The sequence below is a fragment of the Rhinatrema bivittatum genome, chromosome 12 (assembly GCF_901001135.1).
Source record: "Rhinatrema bivittatum chromosome 12, aRhiBiv1.1, whole genome shotgun sequence".
Taxonomy (NCBI): domain Eukaryota; kingdom Metazoa; phylum Chordata; class Amphibia; order Gymnophiona; family Rhinatrematidae; genus Rhinatrema; species Rhinatrema bivittatum.
Genome location: NC_042626.1, coordinates 67,333,516 through 67,355,587, shown reverse-complemented (window position 1 = coordinate 67,355,587; position 22,072 = coordinate 67,333,516). Strand labels below are relative to the sequence as shown.

Genomic DNA, 22,072 nt, shown 5'->3' with positions numbered 1-22,072 from the left:
CCGGGCACAAATGAGCTGAAAAGCGACGTCCGCAAGCTCCCACTCGCCGGGATCCAGACGATTGCGGCTGAGAAAGTCCGCCTGAACGTTCTCTACCCCGGCAATATGCGACGCCGCAATGCAGTTCAGGTGCCGTTCCGCCCAGGCCATCAGCTGTCGGGCTTCGCCTGCTACTGGTTGGCTCCTGGTTCTGCCCTGCCGATTGATGTAGGCCACCGTGGTCGCATTGTCTGACAGAATTCTGACCGATTTGCCTTGGACCAGCGGTAGGAAAGCCTGAAGGGCCAGGCGCACTGCCCTGGTCTCCAACCGATTGATGGACCAAGTCGCTTCCTTCGTGGACCACGTGCCCTGTACCGACTTTCAGAGACACACAGCGCCCCACCCGTACAGGCTGGCATCTGTGGTGATCACTGTCCAGGAGGGAACCGCCAAAGAGACTCCACGGCCCAAATTGACTGGACAAAGCCACCAATCCATGCTGGACCGTGCCGACTGCGTTAGAGGCAAAAGTAGATGGAACTGCTCCGACACCGGATTCCAGCGGGAAAGTAATGCCGACTGTAAGGGTCGCATATGAGCGAAAGCCCAGGGAACCAATTCCAGCGTGGAAGTCATAGACCCCACCATTTGTAGATAGTCCCAGACTATTGGCATGGGCTTGTTTAATAACCGCCTGGCTTGACACTGCAACTTGAGCATGCGGTCCCGCGTGAGGTACACCATGCCCTTCTGAGTGTCGAACAGAGCCCCCAAAAACTCCAGAGACTGCGAAGGCACCAGGTGACTTTTGGCCAGATTGATCACCCAGCCAAGCTTTTGCAACAAGCCGACCACCCGGTGAACTGCTACCTGACAAAGATGTTAGGACTTCGCCCGGATCAACCAATCGTCCAGGTACGGATGTACCAGAAAACCTTCCCTGCGTAGGTGCGCTGCTACCACCACCATAATCTTGGTGAACGTCCGCGGGGCGGTGCCCGAACGGCAATGCCTGGAACTGAAAATGCTGACCCAACACGGCGAACCTGAGGTAGCGTTGGTGTTCTGCGCGGATCCCGATATTTTTATTTATTTATTTATTTAAAAGCTCTTCTATACCGTCGTTAAGTTAGATAACCATCACAACGGTTTACAGCAAGGTACGATAATGAATAAAGTAAGTGGTATAAGATTACAATTAATCATGTGCCATCATAGTGCGGTAACAATTCACTTCAATAAAATATGTGAGTACATTAAGTTTGTCTGTAGGGAGCATAGTAGATGGAAAGAATTTAACTTTAATGTGCATTTGTAGGTTACAAATAACAATTTCTAGTTTGGTGCATCCTAATCAATCAGCTGTTTTTTTCCTTCTCTTTATCTTTATAAAAAGCTTGTTTAAATAGCCAGGTTTTCAGATTGGATTTGAATATTTTGAAGTTTCTCTGCAGTCTTATTTCGAGTGGCATGGTGTTCCATAGCACGGGGCCAGCCAGTGATAATGCTCTCTCCCTAACTTGCGTGAGGCATGCTGTTTTGACAGAGGGAACAGTTAGTAGAGCCTTATTAGCAGATCTTAGGTTTCTTTGTGGGACGTGTACGCGCAGTGCTGTGTTGAGCCAGTCAGCTTTTTCATCATGGATTAGTTTGTGTATTATGCATAAGGCCTTATATTGAATTCTTTGTTCAATTGGGAGCCAGTGTAGATCGGCAAGCGTTCCTGTAATGTGATCATTCTTTTTTTTGCCAGTCAAAATTCTAGCAGCTGAATTTTGTAATATTTGTAGTGGCCGAATTGTGGATTGTGGCAGTCCTAAAAGTAGGGAGTTGCAGTAGTCTGTACTTGTGAATATCATTGCCTGCAAAACTGTGCGGAAATTGTTTAGTGTTAGTAGAGGTTTAAGTCGTCTTAGGATCATTAGTTTTGCATATCCTTCCTTTATTTTCAAGGAGATGTGTTTCATGTTTAGCTCAGGGTCAATTATTACTCCTAGATTTCGTATCTTAGTTGCTAGCTCAGCGGTTTGGTTATTTTTAGTTGTGAGTGTTGGTTGGATGTGGTGTATGTTTTTACGTTCAAGGTGTAGGAATTCCGTTTTGTAGATGTTTATTACCAGTTCAATCTGATTTAAGAGCTGTTTAATTATCTCAAGATACATATTAGCAAGTTTCATAGTTTCTTCAATGGTGTTTACAATTGGTAGCAGTAGCCGTATATCGTCTGCGTATAAGTAGTGTATGATTCCAAGTCCTGCTAGTAGGTGACATACCGGGAGGAGATAAATGTTAAAGAATGTTGCCGACAGGGCCGATCCCTGTGGGACACCAGTTAGCAGTGTGACTTTGTCCGAAAGTGTATTTTTAATTTGTACTTGGAAACATCTGTTTTTAAGGTATGACTCAAACCATTTTATTGTTTTATTTTGAGACCTATTTCTTTCAGTCTATTGAGTAGTGTTTTGTGATTTACTGTGTCGAATACTGCGGAGAGATCTAATAGAACTAGAATGTAGTGTGTTCCAGTATCAAATCCTCTTAAGATATTATCTGATAAAGCTAATAGTAGAGTTTCAGTGCTGTAGTGTTTGCGAAACCCATGTTGCGCTGGGTAAAATATGTTGTTATATTCAATATGGTTTGATAATTGTTGTACTGTGTTTTCAATTAGTTTGGCTAGTAAGGGTAAGTTAGAGACTGGTCTATAGTTATTGAGAACTAGTGGGTCAAGGTTCTTTTTTTTAATTATTGGTTTAATAATGGCTCCTTTCAAGGTATCTGGCATTACTCCTTCATCAAGTGAGAGATTGATGATTTTAGTTAGGATTGGGGCTATTGTGTTGGTGAGTTTTTTTAGTTCAGTGATGGGAATGGTGTCAATTACGTGTGTGGCAGGGTTCATTTGATTTATCATTTTCTTGACTTCGTCTTGTGATACTTCTTCAAATTCTGACCAGTAACTAACATCTTTAGTGGGCATTTTAATCTCTTGTTTGGTAGTGTTAGGGATTTTTTTTTTCAGGTTCTCAATTTTCTCTTTAAAGAATTGAGCTACCTCATTGCATTGGTTCTCTTGTAATGTTTGGCAGTTGTTTGTGTTGTCAGTAGTTAGATTCTTTACTATGTTAAATAGGGTTCTGGCGTTATTTGAGAATTTTTCTATTTTTGAGCTGTAGTATTTGTTTTTAGTGTCTAAGATTGTTTTTTTGTAGTATGCAAGTTGTTTCCTGTACTTTGTTAAATTATCAGTGGTTTTGTTATTTTTCCATTCTTTTTCTTTCTTTCTAAGGCATCGTTTTATTTCCTTGATTTGTGTACTATACTATGGATTATTATGCTTTGATTCTTTGATGAGGGCCGTTTGCATAGGGTTTAATTCATTCGCCAAGGTAGTGGTTCTGTTTAACCAGTCTGTTGTTGCGTCATGAAGATACGCCTCCGTGAGATCCAGAGACATGAGAAATTCCCCTTGTCTTACCGAGGCAATGACCGATCGCAGGGTCTCCATACGAAACCGGGGGACCCTTAGACACTTGTTGACGCTTTTGAGGTCGAGGATCGGACGAAACGTGCCTTCCTTCTTTGGGACCATGAAATAGATGGAATACCGGCCGCGGCGGAGCTCGTGCGACGGCACCGGAACGATCGCGCCTAGATCCTGTAGATGCCGAATCGTTTCTTGCACAGCCCGACGTTTCTCGGAGAACCCACACGGCGACACCATGAAACACTGGCGGGGTCGCTATACAAAATCTAAGGCGTAACCTTGACTTATCACCTCCAGAACCCACTGATCCAAGGTGATTCTGGCCCACTCCTTGTAAAACCGTGTCAACCTGCCGCCGATCACCGGAACAGAGGAGTGGACCGGCTGCCCATCATTGGGAAGGCTTACCCACCCTGCGCACCCGTACCGGCCCCTGGCCTGCCAAAACGGCGCCCGCGAAAGGACTGAGCGTACGACTGCTGCCGGGTGGCACTGTGTCGAAAGGAGGAGGCCGACCCCCGTGAGTTGCAAGGTCTTTGGCCTCCACGAAAACGGAATCTCGATGCTGGAGCCCCTTCTAGACCGCGGTCTATCCTCCGGCAAGCGATGTACCTTGTTCTCGCCTAGCGACTCAATTAAATCCTCCAGCTCCTTACCGAACAGCAACTTGCCTTTAAACAGTAGCGAGCCCAAGCGAGCTTTAGACACATCTGCCGCCCAATGGCGCAGCCATAGCAAACGCTGTGCCGACACCGCTGAAACCATAGCACGCGCTGAAGTGCGAAGTAAGTCATAAAAGGCATCAGCACTATAGGCAATCACCGCCTCTAAGCGGCCCGCCTGTAGCGCCTCTTCCTGCGAAAGGGATTCATTAGCTGACAGCTGCTGAACCCACCGAAGTCCTGCCCGCAATGAGAAATTGCTACAGATAGCCGCTCGAATCCCGAGAGCGGAGACTTCGAAGATCTTCTTAAGCTGTATCTCCAGTTTGCGATCTTGCAAATCTTTAAGAGCTGTCCCTCCGGTCACCGGGATGGTGGTCTTCTTCGTAACGGCCGCCACCGCTGAATCTATTTTAGGGACCTTTAACAGCTCGAGTGCGTCCTCCGGCAGAGGGTAGAGCTTATCCATGGCCTTAGCCACATTCAGCCCCAAGTCTGGGGTATCCCATTCCTTGAAAAGCAAATCAGACGTTGAAAAATGCAAGGGAAACGCCGATGGCCCCTGAGGCCCAACACTACTGGATCCATGCGCCCTAGGCGGGACTCCGGCTGTGGCAATTCTATGGCCAACTCCCCCAGAATGGCTGGTATCAAGGGCCCCAACTCATCCCGGCGAAACAACCAAACTAGAAACATAGAAACATAGAAATGACGGCAGAAGAAGACCAAATGGCCCATCTAGTCTGCCCAGCAAGCTTCACACATATTTTCTCTCATACTTATCTGTTTCTCTTAGCTCTTGGTTCTATTTCCCTTCCACCCCCACCTTTAATGTAGAGAGCAGTGATGGAGCTGCATCCAAGTGAAATATCTAGCTTGATTCGTTAGGGGTAGTAGCCGCCGCAATAAGCAAGCTGCACCCATGCTTATTTGTTTTACCCAGACTATGTTATTAGCCCTTATTGGTTGTTTTTCTTCTTCCCTGCCGTTGAAGCAGGGAGCTATGCTGGATATGCGTGACGTATAAGTCTTCTCCCATGCCGTTGAAGCAGAGAGCCATGCTGGATGTGCATCGAAAGTGAAGTATCAGGCACATTTGGTTTGGGGTAGTAACCGCCGTAACAAGCCAGCTACTCCCCGCTTTGTGAGTGCGAACCCTCTTTTCTTCTCCCCTGCTGTTGAAGCAGAGAGCTCTGCTGGATGTGTGAAGTATCAGTTTTTCTTCTCCCCTGCCGTTGAATCAGAGAACTTTGCTGTATATGCATTGAAAGTGAAGTATCAGGCTTATTTGATTTGGGGTAGTAACCGCCGTAACAAGCCAGCTACTCCCCTCTTTGTGAGTGTGAATCCTTTTTTCCACATTTCCTCTTGCTGTTGAAACTTAGAGCGATGTTGGAGTCACCGTAAGCCTGTGTATGTTTATTTAATAAGGGTATTGACTCCAGGCAGTAGCCATCATTCTGGCGAGTCACCCACTCTTCATTGGCAGCCTCTTGACTTTATGGATCCACAGTGTTTATCCCATGCCCCTTTGAAGTCCTTCACAGTTCTGGTCTTCACCACATCCTCCAGAAGGGCATTCCAGGCATCCACCACCCTCTCCGTGAAGAAATACTTCCTGACATTGGTTCTGAATCTTCCTCCGTGGAGCTTCAAATCGTGACCCCTGGTTCTGCTGATTTTTTTCCTTTGGAAAAGGTTTGTCGTTGTCTTTTGATCATTAACACCTTTCAAGTATCTGAAAGTCTGTATCATATCACCTCTGCTCCTCCTACTTTGGGGTCATCCCCCTCTGCTGCATGGGGACCGCTCTGGCCACCTGCCCCCGGATCCCCGTCCCCTTCAATACCTCTCGGCTGGGACGGCGGATCCTGATCCGCTTGTTGCTCATCCGGGTCGTCGGAGTCTGAGGCTGTATTGGGATCCCCCCGAGGGGCCCCCAGCCTGAGAGGCCACACCCTCACAAGGGGATCCGACACCTGAGTGGGCCTGGCCCGCTTCCCCGACTCCAGGCCTGGGTCCTGCGATCCCCACGCTCTTTTCCTGGCCAGGTGCCGCGCTTTGAAGGCTTTGTGCATCACAAGCACAAACTCTGAGGAAAAAGAATCCGAAGAGCTGAGCTCCGGATCCTGGACCCATTTTTTGATCCGGATCCGGATAAAAAAAAATGGGTCCGGATCAAAATGAGATCCGGATCCCGGATCTGGATCAAAATGGTGCAGAAACCAAGATCCAACACTACTACAAAAATACAAAGCTCCAATCCACCAGTATCGTAAAACCACAGATGAAGCAAAGAAAAACTATTACACAGCAAGAATACATCAATACCAGTTCAACCCGCGTGCCCTCTTCCAATGTGTGTCAAGTATAATTACCCCCCCTATAAACATCAACCCAAACAACGAGGACGAAAACAAATGTGAGAAGATAGCTACCTACTTCCACGACAAGGTGGCTAATATCATGGCTCGCTTTACTACTCCCTCTCCATTAGTATCCCTATTGTCCACTAACACTATGATCACCTCAGCCACTCTCTCAAATTTCGAAACAACAACAGATTCAGAAATTGAAGGGATCCTCAAAAAAATTAAACCAGCCATGCACCCGATTGACATCATGCCAACAAAAACACTTCTCTCCATACCTACAAGGATTGCCTCTCCCATTACTAACATTATAACAAATCCATATCGCCTGGTGTATTTCCAACGCAACTCAAGCACGCTATTATAAAGCCTACACTCAAAAAATCTGACCTGGATCCCTCTGAACCTGCCAACTATCATCCAGTCTCGAACCTCCCATTCTTATCTAAAATCATGGAGAAAGTCATCAACAAGCAACTCACAAACTTCCTAGACGAAAATCTATTACTCTTCCCATCTCAATATGGCTTCCGTAAGAACCACAATACAGAAACCCTTCTAGTAACACTCTCTGATTCTATACTAAAAACCCTCGACTCCGGTCAGTCGTACTTACTGGCTCTTCTTGATATTTCTTCGGCATTCGACACTGTCAACCACAATACCCTCCTGTCCCGCCTCTCACAAATTGGCATTACAGGCACTGCCCTATGTTGGCTCCAATCTTTTCTGATGGACAGGACATACAGTGTTAAAACAGGCTGCCATGTTTCGAAACCCAGAAAACTAGCTCAAGGTGTTCCACAAGGATCCTCTCTTTCTTCTACACTTTTCAACATATACCTATCTCCTCTCTGTCAACTTCTGGTGAAACTGGATCTCCCACACTTCATTTACGCAGATGATGTACAGATCCTCATCCCCATCAACGACTCACTACCTAATGCTCTAAAAATCTGGGATACAGCTCTGGTGGAAATAAAAAATCTACTTACTGAAAACTTCTTAGCAATAAACACAACCAAGACAGAGCTCCTCATCATCACATCACACAATAACTTCTCCACTAACCCTACCCTACATGCACCATCAGACTCCCTCAATTTACAGCAAGTCCGCAGCCTTGGCATTATCATCGACAACCAATTCTCATTAAAGAAATTCATCACAGCTACAATCAAAAACGGATTCTTCAAGCTACACACCCTAAAAAGAATCAAACCGCTTCTACATCCATATGACTTCCGAACAGTATTACAAGCAACAATATTGTCAAAACTGGATTACTGCAATGCCATACTACTAGGTCTCCCTAAAAACACCATACAACCATTACAGATGCTTCAAAATGCTGCTGCTCGCTTACTCACTAATACCCACCGCCATGAACACATTACTCCGGTGCTCATGTACCTTCACTGGCTTCCTGTAGCATCTAGGATTCTATTCAAAGTTCTCACCCTCATTCATAAGTCGATTTATAACCAAGATATGCAATGGTTCTCCGATCAATTCATCTTCCGCACTTCAAAGAGACCAATAAGAAAAATACACCAAGCCAAAATCGCGTCTTCTTCACTTAAACACATCAAACACGTTGCTACAAGAGACCGCTCATTCACTATTGCGGGAACCAACATCTGGAACAAAATGCCCACAGACCTGCGTCTAGAATCCTGCCATAAGAAATTCAAGCAGAACCTCAAAACTTGGCTGTTTGAACAAGTCTACTCTCAATGATCTTTTCCATTTTTCTTAAATGCCAATTATTTGTTCTTGTATCTCTGATCGATTGATTATGATTATCATTAATTTAATTGTTATTAGTTCTTAATTTTGTTTTTAATTTGTTCTTAATTGATTTATTATGTACACCTGATTTCGTTCTCATATTGACTGTAAAGCTTGTTGCTGATTTACTGTTTATTGTGAACCGAGGTGATGTTATTAACGTGCCATGGTATATAAAAAACTACGAAATAAAATAAATAAATAAATCCCCCTCCGGATCGCTATCGCAGGCTGGCCGCGGAGACTTGTCCCCCTCAGGGACTGTCCGCTGAGGGGATAAAGATGGCGGAGAATCCTCCCCTCCTCGTCGGGGGTGCCGAAATCGTGGGCCCCGAAGAAAACAAATTGGCGGACGTTCCCGCCGCTGGCCCCAAAGGACCCAAAATGGCGCCCGTTCCTGCGCTCCGCGGAGACGGGGCTAAAACAACCCCCGACGTGTTCACTGGCGCCGTGCCCCACGCCGGCTCTGCACCGCGCGCTGCCTCCGGAAAGGAAGACACCCCCTCGCCTCCCGAGACACAGCCAGAGCAGAGACTGTCTCAGGAGAGACGTCGGACCGCGCCGCAAGCACGGCAGACCGGCCGTCGCGGCGTGCCCCCTGTGCAGACGAGCGAGAGAGAGAAAAAAACAGAAGCAATGGCCATGCGACCTGTCCCCTGCGCCCCCAACGCGATCGGAGCACCCAGCGAAGGAAAGGACAGAGGAGAAAAGAGACAAACACACTAAACCTTTTTTACCATTCGCCGCCGGCTCCGGGTCCACCTGGGGGGAGTGAACCGAGCTCCCCGGTGTCACCCCCAGGACAGGAAAAAACAAGCGCTGGCAAGGGCCCCCAGCCCACCTTCAGCGGCCTCAACCACAGGAGGGATGGTCCCCGCAGAACCTCACCGCTCCCTGGGAGGTGGGTGGCTGGACCTGCAGGCACACAACTGTGGTCTCAGCCCCCTACCGACCTACCTAACACTAAATCTGAATTCTTAAAATTTTTTATTTTTTTTTTAAACTAGGCCTCAGCTCAGACTGTAGGTTTTGCACCCTCTCCACCTGCTAGGAGACAGAAGAATACTGCCAGACTGTAGGTGGCACCAGCCTAGATAAGGCGGAGTTTTGTTTGTAAACTTCTGTCTCCATCTGCTAGAGGGGGGGCAAAACCCAGGAGTCTGGACTGATCCGGGTACGTACAGGGAATCCCTTTTTTTTTTTTAATTCGGCGAAAAACAAACGACGGCGCAAGGGTAGACACGATAGTGAGGGAAAAGAGAGCCCAAAGAAACACTAAAATTAGCTCAGCAAAGTTTAGTTTGTTTTTTTTTGCAAAAAACTTGCCCGGCAGTGTCTGGGTCCTGATCCTGCTGGGGTGAGTGATCCGGGCTCCCTGGTATCACCCCAAGCGCTGCTCTACTGTGGCAATAGGGCCCTTAACCCCTAGCTCCAGCTACCTCAAGCACCAGGGGGGAATGGTCCCCTCAGGACCTGGCAACCCCCTGGGAGGCTGAAGGTTGTTTTCTTCTTTACTTAGTTTAAAAAAAAAAAAAAAGAATCAGTACAGACTATGAGTTTTGCACCTCCACCATCTGCTGGAGACAGAGAAATACTGATGGACTGTGGGTGGCACCTTAGGATATAGGCAGAGTCTGTCAAAATTTCTCTGTTTCCATCTGCTGAAGGGGAGCCAAAACCCAGGAGTCTGGACTGATACAGGTATGTACAGAGAACCGCAGGTTTTGCACCACCTCCTTCTGCTGGAGATAGAGAAATACTGAGAAGAAGCAGGTGGCTCACCAGGTTAAGAGAGGGCGCTCTCAAAGTTTTTCTCTGTCTCCATCTGCTGGAAGGGAGGCAAAACCCACCAGTCTGGACTGATTCGGGTATGTACAGGGAACAGAGAAATACCTGGAAGGGGAGCTTAGGGAAAAGGAAGTCCTTCAGTGCTGCTGTGGGACTAACCTTTATGTTGTTAAATAAGAACATAAGAAAATGCCATACTGGGTCAGACCAAGGGTCCATCAAGCCCAGCATCCTGTTTCCAACAGTGGCCAATCCAGGCCATAAGAACCTGGCAAGTACCCAAAAACTAAGTCTATTCCATGTAACCATTGCTAATGGCAGTGGCTATTCTCTAAGTGAACTTAATAGCAGGTAATGGACTTCTCGTCCAAGAACTTATCCAATCCTTTTTTAAACACAGCTATACTAACTGCACGAACCACATCCTCTGGCAACAAATTCCAGAGTTTAATTGTGCGTTGAGTAAAAAAGAACTTTCTCCGATTAGTTTTAAATGTGCCCCATGCTAACTTCATGGAGTGCCCCCTAGTCTTTCTACTATCCGAAAGAGTAAATAACCGATTCACATCTACCCGTTCTAGACCTCTCATGATTTTAAACACCTCTATCATATCCCCCCTCAGTCGTCTCTTCTCCAAGCTGAAAAGTCCTAACCTCTTTAGTCTTTCCTCATAGGGGAGTTGTTCCATTCCCCTTATCATTTTGGTAGCCCTTCTCTATACCTTCTCCATCGCAATTATATCTTTTTTGAGATGCGGCGACCAGAATTGTACACAGTATTCAAGGTGCGGTCTCACCATGGAGCGATACAGAGGCATTATGACATTTTCCGTTAACGCCTTCTGAAAATCCAAGTATACTATATCTGCAAAGAAAGTATCTGACATTTCACATACATGAGCAGGCCTCACTGAGGTTTGAAGCAGTACCACCATCCATAAAACCACAGATGTCCACAGACCATGATCCCTTTATTCCACCCACTCATGGAACCATCCTTGGAATGCGATACCATGATCTCAGGTTCAACAGGGAAATAAGCTGCAGGGATCAAGCAACAACCCTGAATCATCTTATGGATCAGATCAACTAACTGCATCCGGTGCATCTCTCCTCTCATAGTCATGGGGATATGGGAGCCTATTTGGACTAAGGACAACAGTAAGCGGAAGGAAACTATACAGAGAAAAAGGAATTTACAAGCCACCTCATTTCTCAAAAAGGAATTTTAATATCCATGTTTTTTTTTAATTTGTTGGGTAAATCAGAACAGTTAGGCCTAGCATTAAGTTACAATTTATACACATTTTTCAAGTAAATGAACAGTATGGAAAAAAATCCCTACTTGTGAAAAGTGAAACCCATATTAACGAAGACAAACATTGACTATTAAAATTCCAGCTTGGGGGGGGGGGGGGGGGGAGGAGGAACAGGGAAGGAGGGAGAGGGGTGTCCCTTGATCAGCTACCAAATTAGCAGCAGAAATGGCTAACACTGTCAGTATGCCCGCCTATCGGGTCACGGAGCAGCGAGAAACTCATCTAACACAAACACAAATTAGTAGTTAAAAAATAAAATAAAATGTGCCCGCAGATTCAGAACATACACACCGCTGAACTGAAATCTTTCTATCCCACTTTTGGGAAGATCAGACTTTCCTCCAACTAGAGAGCTACCAGGGGCACCTTTAACATAAAGGATCCAAGAATCAGGAAAAACTGCTGGACTAGGCTCAAAATTTGAACCCAACTTTCATAACTAGAACTGCTGGTGCGATTGGATGTAATATTGCTAAAACTATGGCACTGCAAGCAGTAAAATATCCTGCTGAAATACTGTGCTATACAACCCTTAAAAGCAGAAAAGCTTAGATTTGAATTGAAAGTTTGAAATCCAAGACTTACTTTTGAGTGTCAGGCATCCATCTGCCCTCTTCACCACCTCCTAACTCAACCAAGCCTATGAGAGAGCTGCTAAAGAATAACAGGCCCCAGTAGGAGGCTAGTGAATTGTTAGAGAAGGCTGACAATTTCTTGCTGTGCACCAAACTCCAAATCCCAAAGAAAATTAAAGCTCTTTTCTCCTTCTGAGGATGCAGAAGTACAATATACCTGGGGGTATGATCCAGCTCATGTCTTGAGACAACTGAGCTGAAGAGCTATACAAGTAGCACAAGGTACCCCAAAAAATGCTTAACCTTTATCCCCGTCTCATACATTAGCTGGCATGGACCAACATGAGGAAAACCGGGAAGGATGGAACAGACCACTTAGGTGTATGATTCAACACTCCGGGCAATAGACTGTACTAAAAAGGGAGCATGCTGGGAAACTGGAGTCTCACCCTGGGAGTTGAGAGCCCTTAAGTATTGTCCCCTCCTCCTGATCTGGTTTTGGTGGTTTAGTTCTCTGTCAATCAACTGGGGAGGAAAAGCTGAGATAAGGAATTTCATCTGCAGTAATGGGGCAAATACATGGTCCTATGGCAGTGACTGCAAACTCTCTGGGAAAGCTGCATCAAGTGCTTAGAACTGGCCGTTTTGTTTTGGATGGAGCTGTGACTGCAGCACAGTGGCTCTCTCTTGTCCACCCTCCACTATTAGTTTATTCACCTATTTTCAAGGCATTGTGCATCAGCTGTTCTTTTCTAACAGCAAAAAAGTGACAAGAATACAGACTTTATGGGTGAGAGAAGGGGAATGTCAAAAACTGAGAACCCTAACACACACCTACAAGCTACCCAAATCCCTTAGCAATGCATTTCTGATTTTTCTACAAAGTTTGTGAGTATATATATATATTTTTTTTTAACAAGTTACTGCACAGTACTAGGAAATTTAGTTGGCAAAAAAAGATTTCAATTCTAAATGCAGCACGGTATAAAAAATAATGCAGATACAGCAGGTCAAAATCAGAAAATAACTTTGGCTGAGTTACCACTGAGCATCCCCAGGGAGTCATGCACATATCTCCACTTTGTGGTCTACTGTTGGCAGAATGCATGCATGTAAATATCTGAAAGCCAAGCCAGCTAGCATTTTCATCCCATGTAGTCAAGTTTCCTGCAATCCGATTACCAAATTCACTCTTGAGTTGGGAAAAGCTGTGGTAGTCTCGTTTAGTATAACCTATCCCCTATGATGTATGAATTAGTATTTCTGAACTCCTTCCATCTTTAAACAACTGCTTCCTGCCACGTAGGGAAATTGTGGAACATTCCAAGCTGGCTGCCACATGTTCCCCCACTGGGTCTCTCCTTCCCTGCGCCTAGAAGAAAAAGAGTTGATAAAAGAGTGTACCATTTCACAGCAAACCCAAGCATCAACAGACTAACAAAGACAGAAATCTCCATCCCAAAACAATACTTCTTATGCTGCACTTATCTCCCTTTGACAAATCCACAAAAGGTTTCAGAAGCAGAGATGAAATTACAGCCCAGGCCAGCTTTTCACCTTTCCCGCTTATTGCAATTTGTCTATTGCAACCCTGCTGCAACAGAACACAGGGTATGGAAATCCCAAAGTGGACCTCCATTTCCTAATCTCCTCCTCACTGTTGCTCAGTATTTTCCAGAACTGCAAACTGATGGCCTGGAGATTTCTTCATCACAAGATCTAAAATTTTGAGGATTTTCTACTCTAATTAAGAATTTCAATGACATTTTCAAATAGGACTCTTCCTACCCTTGTTTTTATAGCAAGGTTCTAATAGGCAAAATTTAAGAAGGCGGGGAAAAAAGTTTATCATCTATTATCAATTTATTAAGGCAGATTTAAGATTATTTGCTTCTGTATTTATCATACAGCAAAGAAATCAGATACAGAGACAGAATTCTAAGGAAATCTCATGTTCATGGAGTTAGGTTTGCAACACTTCAGCAAGAAAGATGGGAGAATATGCATTCAAAAGCAGTAAAGTTCCTGATCAGAGGGAGCTGTATTGGTTGCCAGTGGAATTCTGACTGCAATTTAAGATCTCTCTCCTGTTTGGATGCTCGAATATGGGAACTCAGCCATATCTGCGCGTCTTCTGTCCCACTATGCTCTAGAGAGGAGTCTCAGATCATTTCAGCAGGCCTTTCTGACTATTCCTCCCCTGACAGAAGCACAGTGAACAGGGACATGACAGCATGAATTTGCTTGTTTAGGCCCATGTTGCTGTAACTGTGACAAGAAACCAATTATTTATCTTTTAGGTAAAAAAATAATTGAAAACATGGTTATGTGACCAGGCATTTAGCCAGAAGTATCTGGGATGATCAAACTTGGACCAGACAAGCACAAGGGAAGGTATTTTTGTCATATCTGATATTTGTGTGTGTTTATGATTGCATTTTAAAACAGCTGTTAATTGAAACCCACTGATGGATATTTGATATTGCCCCTTTCCGAATTAAGAGGACAGACCTTAAAAGGTTTAATAAAGAGGTTAAGAAACATACAATGTTTAGCATGTGAACAGATGTTTAGCATGTGAACAGATGTCGTAAAACCTGCTCCTTCACAGCAGCTAGAAACCCTTACCCATGCCCCAGCTGCTGACATTTTCTACCAATCCTACCCAGGTAGCCTTGGAATACTGCATCAACAAGACTAGACTGCAATTATTAATATATTTTTAATCACTTGAAATAAATTAGGAGGGACAACGGTCTATATGCTGTGTGGCAGAGCAAGTCAACAAAAGTGAACAAGAGGTCATAGGCACCTATGGAAACCATTTCCCCAACCTATCCCTCCCACCATAACAAATAGCCAATAGAGTCCTGCCAAGAAGAGTGTAGGGGGAGGAACTGTTAATGGGAAGTAGGTCCAGGCCGCAGTGCCACAGGAGTAACACTGCCATGTAGCGGCTAATACGGGTTTCACTTTTACCATCAGTTTAAAAAAAAAAAAAAAGCATTTCTTCCTTCCAGATGATAAAAAATTAATTCCCTCCCACCTTCCCTCCCCCTCCTCCCTGTTCAAAATTGAAATTATTATGCGTAAAAACGCTAACTATTGCCAAGAACAGGCAGCATCAACTTTTTTTTTTTTTTAAATTTTCCTTTGTTTTTCTTAAGGGCAGCAAGTCAAAAAAAAAAAAAAAAAGTCTCCTGGCTGAAATGCTTTGTGCTTCCGAAGTTCTCATGTTCTGTCTGTCTTCCAGGAGCTGTTATCTACATTTTAAAAGGAGGAAGAGGGAAAAATTTCCCAAAGAAACAGTTTAAATATCAATGCTGGACTAGCCCAGCCTTTTGTTTTATTCTGTTTTTTACAAGTCAGTTTTCTTCTGAAGTAGGCTTTTGCCATGACTGCCTCCAGCCTGCAAGACGTCCAGAGGCCAGTGGCACACAGGACTCCATTTCTGTGTTCCCATTCGCTCCCCTTCGCGGAGCAGAACCGCATCAGTCGGCCTCCTTGGGAAAGAGGGCTGGGGGTGGTAGCTCCATTTTGGGCCAGCCTGTGCCTTGCTGGATGAGCAGCTCAATGCACTCATGCTGTATGGATGGAAAAACTGAAGCCAAGCATAGGGGATGGAGGGTGAAAAGGGGGCAGCACCCGATGCAGGTTTCCACCAGAACTATTCTGATTTTTAGCAATTCAAAATGTGTTCTTCAAAAATAAAAAAAGCTGTTTTTCTGTTGCCTTTTTATTTTTAAATTAGAAAAAGAAAAAAGGCCTTTGGCTGAGTGAATGTCTGGCTCTTTTTCAGTTTGAAGAGCTGTTGTTAGAGGATCCGGATGTCGATGCAATGGCAGCCACAGCTGGGCTGCTGGTGGACACAGATTTCCGGATGTGGGGCAGCAGGTAGGGGTCACAGGCTAGCTGTTGGACATCTATCCGGTCCTCTTTCCGATAGGCCAGGCAGCGGCGGATAAATGCCTGAAAAGGGCAAACACAGTTCCATTAAGCGGGTTGATCTGATGTGGCACACATCTGACACACACAGCTCTATTTCTTTTAGTGCGCTACTTTTCCACCTTTAACTTCCTCAATTACTCTCTTTTCAGCATAAATTTGAATTATCCCTAATCCTGCATGCTTTTTCTTTTCCTCTGCTCACTGAGGTTGCCCACAACTTTCTGTAGCAGTGGTTGGTAAGAGAGAGCCCAAGCCCCTAACCTCTTCTCCAACATACATAAGCATGTCAGCTACCAAGAGGGTAAAGGATCTGCTTCCTACACAGCTTATCCAGCTCCTTTCCTCTCTAGCATACCAACACCAAACATTGCCTACAAAGCCCATGCAAATAGATGCCATGTCCCACTAGGCCCATCATGGGCTTTACCTTTGCTTCAGGTGTGACCACTGGCTTTGGAGGGAACTGCACCTCAGTAGCTTTAAGGATTGTGTTCTCTTGCAGAATGTCTTGTTGAGACTGGTTGTGGCCAAATGGCTGCCAAAACAAAACCACCGCAAAATGAATGGCAGCAGCTTGAACACATTCAATATTGTTGTATCACAGCAGAGAGATCAAAAAGACCAGAAATAATACAATGCATTCCAAACACCACCCCACTTCCCCCCCTCTCCCCAAAAAAAGAATGGCACAGTGGAAAGTAAGGCAGCTTTGTTCTTGAGCACAGGTCTTACCTTCCTACCGTAGAGACACTGATAGAAAATGACTCCCACTGACCAGACGTCAACTTTGTTAGAGATCTTTGGAGGTTCTTTGCCAACTACAAAACACTCAGGCGGCAAATACCTGATGAGCGGAGAGAAAATGAGACATTTGCAGGGCATGGAATTAAAAAAGGCATAGCATGCAGAGCCACAAAATTTCCTGCTGTCCAAAAACACAGACTGGGAATAAAACTCTCATTATTTAAACTGGATTTCCCAGCAATCCAACCTAGCATCACTCTGGAGGGATATGTACCAGTAAGTGCCGGCTCCCTGCGACGTCAGCTCCATCCCATCCACCGAGTTGTAGCTGTCATCATCCATAATCTTAGACAGTCCAAAATCTGTGATTTTTATTTCCCCACAGGCTGTACCATTGACAAGAAGAATATTACCTGAGGGAAGAGAGGAAGAGAGTTCCAGCTGAGAATGGAAGAGAAAATACCTGAGCCTAAAACCGCCCCATCTATAAACAGAAAGAGAAAATGGAAAGCTACAAATTATGGCATATTAATTCACCCTATGCAACAACTGTGTGAACATGGGCAATGCCATCTTGGCACTGGTCTCTCAGGTTAACCAACCAACTAGAGAATAAGCTGCTAATGCCAAGAAATCTTTGCTTATGGCCACTGATGAAAAAGCTACTAGAAGCATCTAGTATCATGTACAAAAACCAATTTCACATCCTGCCATCAATGAAGAGTATTTAAAAACCAGGTTTGTGTTTGTTTTTGGTGAGAGTGATATGGAGTGGAGAAGTAGGTGAGCAGAAAATCTTCTGCGCCACGAAGGCTGTGTGACCTACCTGGCTTGAGGTCATAGTGGATGATGGGCGGTTTGATTTCGTTTAAGTACTTTAAAGCGTTGACAATCTGCATGATAATGGAACGTGCCTCTTTCTCCGTCATCAGCTTGTGCTGTTTCAGGTAAAAATCCAGATCGTTCCCTTCACAGTACTCCAGCACCGTACAGAACCTGAGGGCAGAAACCAGCTCATCACTTACACCTGGGTCCTGCCTGGCCCCAGGTCTCTCTCTGCTCGTCCCAGGGTTACGCAGCCCAGTGCTTAGAGCATTTGGATTTAATTACGTGCTTCTCCAAAGTCAATCTCAAGGTGAGCTATCATCAGGCACCATAAGTAGGTCCCTGCCCTAGAGAGGACTTACAATGTATGTTGATACCTGAGGCAATGGTGGGTAAAAGTGACCTTTAAAGCTCTTAGGTGGGGAGCTCCATCTTATTTTTTTTTTTTTTTTAGGAAAACCCTCAAAACCTCCAGAATTTTCTTAAACTTAACGTAATTTAAATTATTCTGCTTATTGTTTCATTTTTTAGTATTATTTACACACAGGCCGATTCAGTAAAGTCCGCGGGAGAGCGGGCGAACACCTGCTCTCCCGGCACGCGCACAGGCCACTTGCCTGTGCACGCGATACAGTATTTAAATTAGGCCCGGCGGTAGAAACGGGCAAAAGGAGGCGCTAGGGACACTAGTGCGTCCCTAGCGCCTCCTTTTTGACAGGAGCTGTGGCTGTCAGTAGGTTTGACAGCCGACGCTCAATTTTACTGGCGTTGGTTCTCAAGCCCGCTGACAGCCACGGGCTCGGAAACCGGACGCCGGCAAAATTGAGCGTCCGGTTTTCGACCCAACAGCCGCGGGCCGACTTCCAAAGGAAAATTAGTTTCTTACCTGATAATTTTCATTCCTGTAGTACCACGGATCAGTCCAGACTCCTGGGTTTTGCCCCCCCTCTAGCAGCTGGAGACAGAGCAGTTATCAAAACAAACTCCGCCTATAAATAGGCTGGTGCTACCTACAGTCCGGAGTATTACTCAATGTCAAAGCAGAATGGAAATCTCAAAACCATTATAACTATATACAGTAAAAGAAACAAACCGGTCCACTGAACCCTCCCAGGACCTGAACCTTGAGAACCACTTGAAGACAAAATTCAGAACTCTGCCAATCTGAAATAAGATAATATATAAGAACCGAGCGGACTCTCCCTTTCTCTCATGTCTGAGATGGGCAGGATTCTGGACTGATCCGTGGTACTACAGGAATGAAAATTATCAGGTAAGAAACTAATTTTCCATTCCCTGTACGTACCCGGATCAGTCCAGACTCCTGGGATGTACCAGAGCTTCCTTAATTGGGATGGGATCTGGAGAGGCCCGCTCGAAGCACTCCCTCTCCAAATCCTCCCGCAACTGGAGCCTGAACATCCAGTCTGTAATGTCTTGCAAAAGTATGCAAGGATTTCCACATAGCTGCCCTGCATATCTCTTGCGGTGATACCATCTGACACTCTGCCCAAGACGCTGCTTGCGAACGAGTAGAGTGGGCACACAGACCCATAGGAAGGGATCTACCCCGAAGGAGATAGGCCGAACTAATAGCCTCTTTTAGCCAACAAGCTATAGTAGTTTTGGACGCCTTCTATCCTCGTTTATGACCACTCCACAGCACAAAGAGATGGTCAGACACACAAATCTAATTGGTAACCTCTAGGTACCAAAGCATAGGTCTGCGAACATCAAGCTTCCGCAAGTCACCAACCAAAAAGGATCCGAACAGTCTAACTCCGTAAAGGCCAGCAGATCAACCGATTGGTTGACAAGAAAAGAGGAAACTACTTTTAGCAAGAAAGACTGAACCGTCCTTAAAGAAACTCCCGAATTTGAAATCCGCAAAAAGGGTTCCCTACTTGAAAGTGCCTGGAGTTCCGACATCCTATGAGCCGATGTAATGCCACCAGAAAAATCACCTTCAAGGTAAGAACTTTTAGAGTCGATCTCTTCAAGGGCTCAAAAGGTGCCGAACAAAGAGCAGTGAGGACTAAATTCAGACTCCATGACGGATAGGGATGCTGAAGAGATGGACACAAGTGTTTTGCTCCCTTAAGAAAACGAACTACATCCGGATGTGCGGCTAACGCTATGCCGTGGTCGGATCCACGCAAACAACCAAGCGCCGCCACTTGCACTCTGAGGGAACTACATGACAAACCGTTAGACCGGATTGTAGAAAACACAGAATATCTGACACCGAAGACCGGGTAGGAGTGACCTCTCGGTCCAGACATCAAGTCTCAAAAACTTTCCATACTCTAACATACGTGAGATTGGTAGAAGTCTTACACGATCAGAGGAGCATGGCTACTACAGCCGGAGAACAGCCTTTGCGACTTAACCTCTGCCTTTCAAAAGCCATGCCACTAGACAGAAGCGATCGACTTCTTCCAAACAAACAGGCCCTTGATGCAGCAGGTCCAGGAGAACTGGAAACCGCAGCGGGCCCTCCATGGCAAGATTGAGAAGGTCCGCGAACCAGGGACGTATCAGCCATTCTGGAGCTACCAGGATGACCTCCATTGGATGGATCTCTATCCGCCTGAGCACTTTGCCGATCAATGGCCAAGGCGGAAAGATGTACAGAAGAACCTCTGTGGGCCAAGGCAGCAATAGGGCATCTACCCCTTCTGCTCCTGTCTCTCTCCACCGAGCATAGAATCGTGGAGCTTTGGCATTCTGAAACGTCGCAATGAGGATCCATGCTGGGCATGCCCCACGCATCGCAAATGAGTTGAAAAACCGTGTCCATCAATTCCCATTCCCCGGGATCAAGACGGTGACGACTTATAAAGTCTGCCTGCACATTGTCCACGCCGGTGATGTGAGACACTACTATGCTTACCAAGTTTTGTTCTGCCCAGCTGATCAATTGTTGAGCTTCCATCGCCCTCCGGTTGACTTCTGGTTCCTCCTTGGCGATTGATGTACACCACCATGGTCGCATCATCTGAGAGAACTCTGACCGACTTGCCCTGGAGGAAAAGATGGAATGCTTGCAATGCCAACCATACCGCCCTGGTTTCCAGTTGATCAACCAGAGAGATTCGACGGGAGACCAAAGTCCTTGTACCGATTTCCAATGGCATACCACTCCCCAACCAGAGAAACTGGCATCGGTGGTGACCACTGTCCAGTCGGGCACTTCCAGGGGAACTCCTCAGACTAAATTGTCCGTCACCAACCACTAGTCGAGACTGGATCGCACTGCCTCCGTAAGCGGCAAAGGTAGATGAAAAAGCTCGGAAACTGGCTTCCATCGGGAAAGCAAGGCGACTGTAAAGGCCTCATATGAGCAAAGGCCCAGGGTACAAGTTCTAATGTTGAAGTCATCGACCCGAGAACCTGTAAATAATCTCTGACTCTGGGTGGGTGCTTGAGCATTAAACCTCTTACTTGGACTTGCAGCTTGGAGATGCATTCCGTGATAAGCAACACTCTGCCATGCTGAGTGTTGAATAGAGCACCCAAATACTCCAATGACTGAGTGGGCTCCAGTCGGCTCTTGGAGAAATTGACCACCCCAGGCCAGTGATTGCAGGAGCTGAAGTACTCTCTGAATCGCCTCCTGAGCAAGCACTTTCAATTTTGCACGAATCAGCCAATCGTCCAACTAAGGATGCACCAGCAACCTTTCCCTGCGGAGATGGGCTGCCACCACCACCATCACCTTAGTGAATGTCCTGGGCGCTGTGGCTAGACTGAAGGACAGAGCCTGAAAACTGAAAATGCTGATCCAGTTCCGAAAACCGAAGAAACCTCTGGTGGTCTGACCGAATGCCTATATGAAGATCTGCTTCCGTGAGGTCTAAGGATGCTAGAAACTCTCCCTTGTGCACCGAGGCAATGACTGACCAGAGCGTCTCCATGCGAAACCGGGGGACCCGGAGACATCTATTTACTTTTTTCAGATCCAGAATGAGCCAAAACGATCCCTCTTTTTTTGGCACTATGAAGTAAATGGAGTAACGGCCTTTCCATCTTGCCTCCGGAGGCACTGAGACGATGGCCCCTAGTTGCAGAAGTCATTGCAAAGTATCCTGCACCGCTCTTCGCTTGGTATCGTAACTGCAAGGAGCAATTAGAAATCTTATTCTCCCCCAAAGATTGGATCATATCTTCCAGTTCTTTACCGAAAAGTAGTTTGTCTTTGAAGGACAAGGATCCTAGCTGTGACTTGGAGGAGACATCCACCAACTAGTTTCTCAAAAGAGGAGCCTATGAGCTGAGACAGCTGAAACCATGGATCTGGCTGAATTGTGCAGTAGATCATGTAGTGCATCCACGCTGTATGCCACCAAAGCTTCCAGACGACCTCCCTGGGCCGCCTCTTCATCCGATAAGGTGGCATTAGCTTGCAACTGCTGAATCCAGTGGAGACCCGCTCGTAAGGCGAAATTGCTGCAAATAGCCGCATGCACTCCCAGTGCTGAAACCTCAAAAATCCTTTTAAGTTGCACCTCCAAATTCCTGTCTTGCAGGTCCTTGAGTGCTGTAGCTCCAGTAACCGGGATCGTGGTCTTCTTGGTAA

The 22,072-nt window shown here is 45.8% G+C and overlaps 1 protein-coding gene across 1 annotated transcript in view; it reads right to left on the bottom strand.

Moving 5' to 3' along the window:
• Positions 1-11,290: 11,290 nt before the first annotated feature.
• TLK2 (tousled like kinase 2) overlaps positions 11,291-22,072 on the bottom strand; it is a 226,197-nt gene continuing 215,415 nt past the window's right edge. Inside the window, exons 17-21 of the mRNA XM_029572698.1 lie at positions 17,495-17,664; positions 16,943-17,081; positions 16,657-16,768; positions 16,352-16,459; positions 11,291-15,945 (exon numbers count right to left, since the gene is read on the bottom strand). Coding sequence (XP_029428558.1) covers positions 15,772-15,945; positions 16,352-16,459; positions 16,657-16,768; positions 16,943-17,081; positions 17,495-17,664 — 703 coding nt within the window. The 3' untranslated portion in view covers positions 11,291-15,771. The remainder of the gene's footprint in view (positions 15,946-16,351; positions 16,460-16,656; positions 16,769-16,942; positions 17,082-17,494; positions 17,665-22,072) is intronic.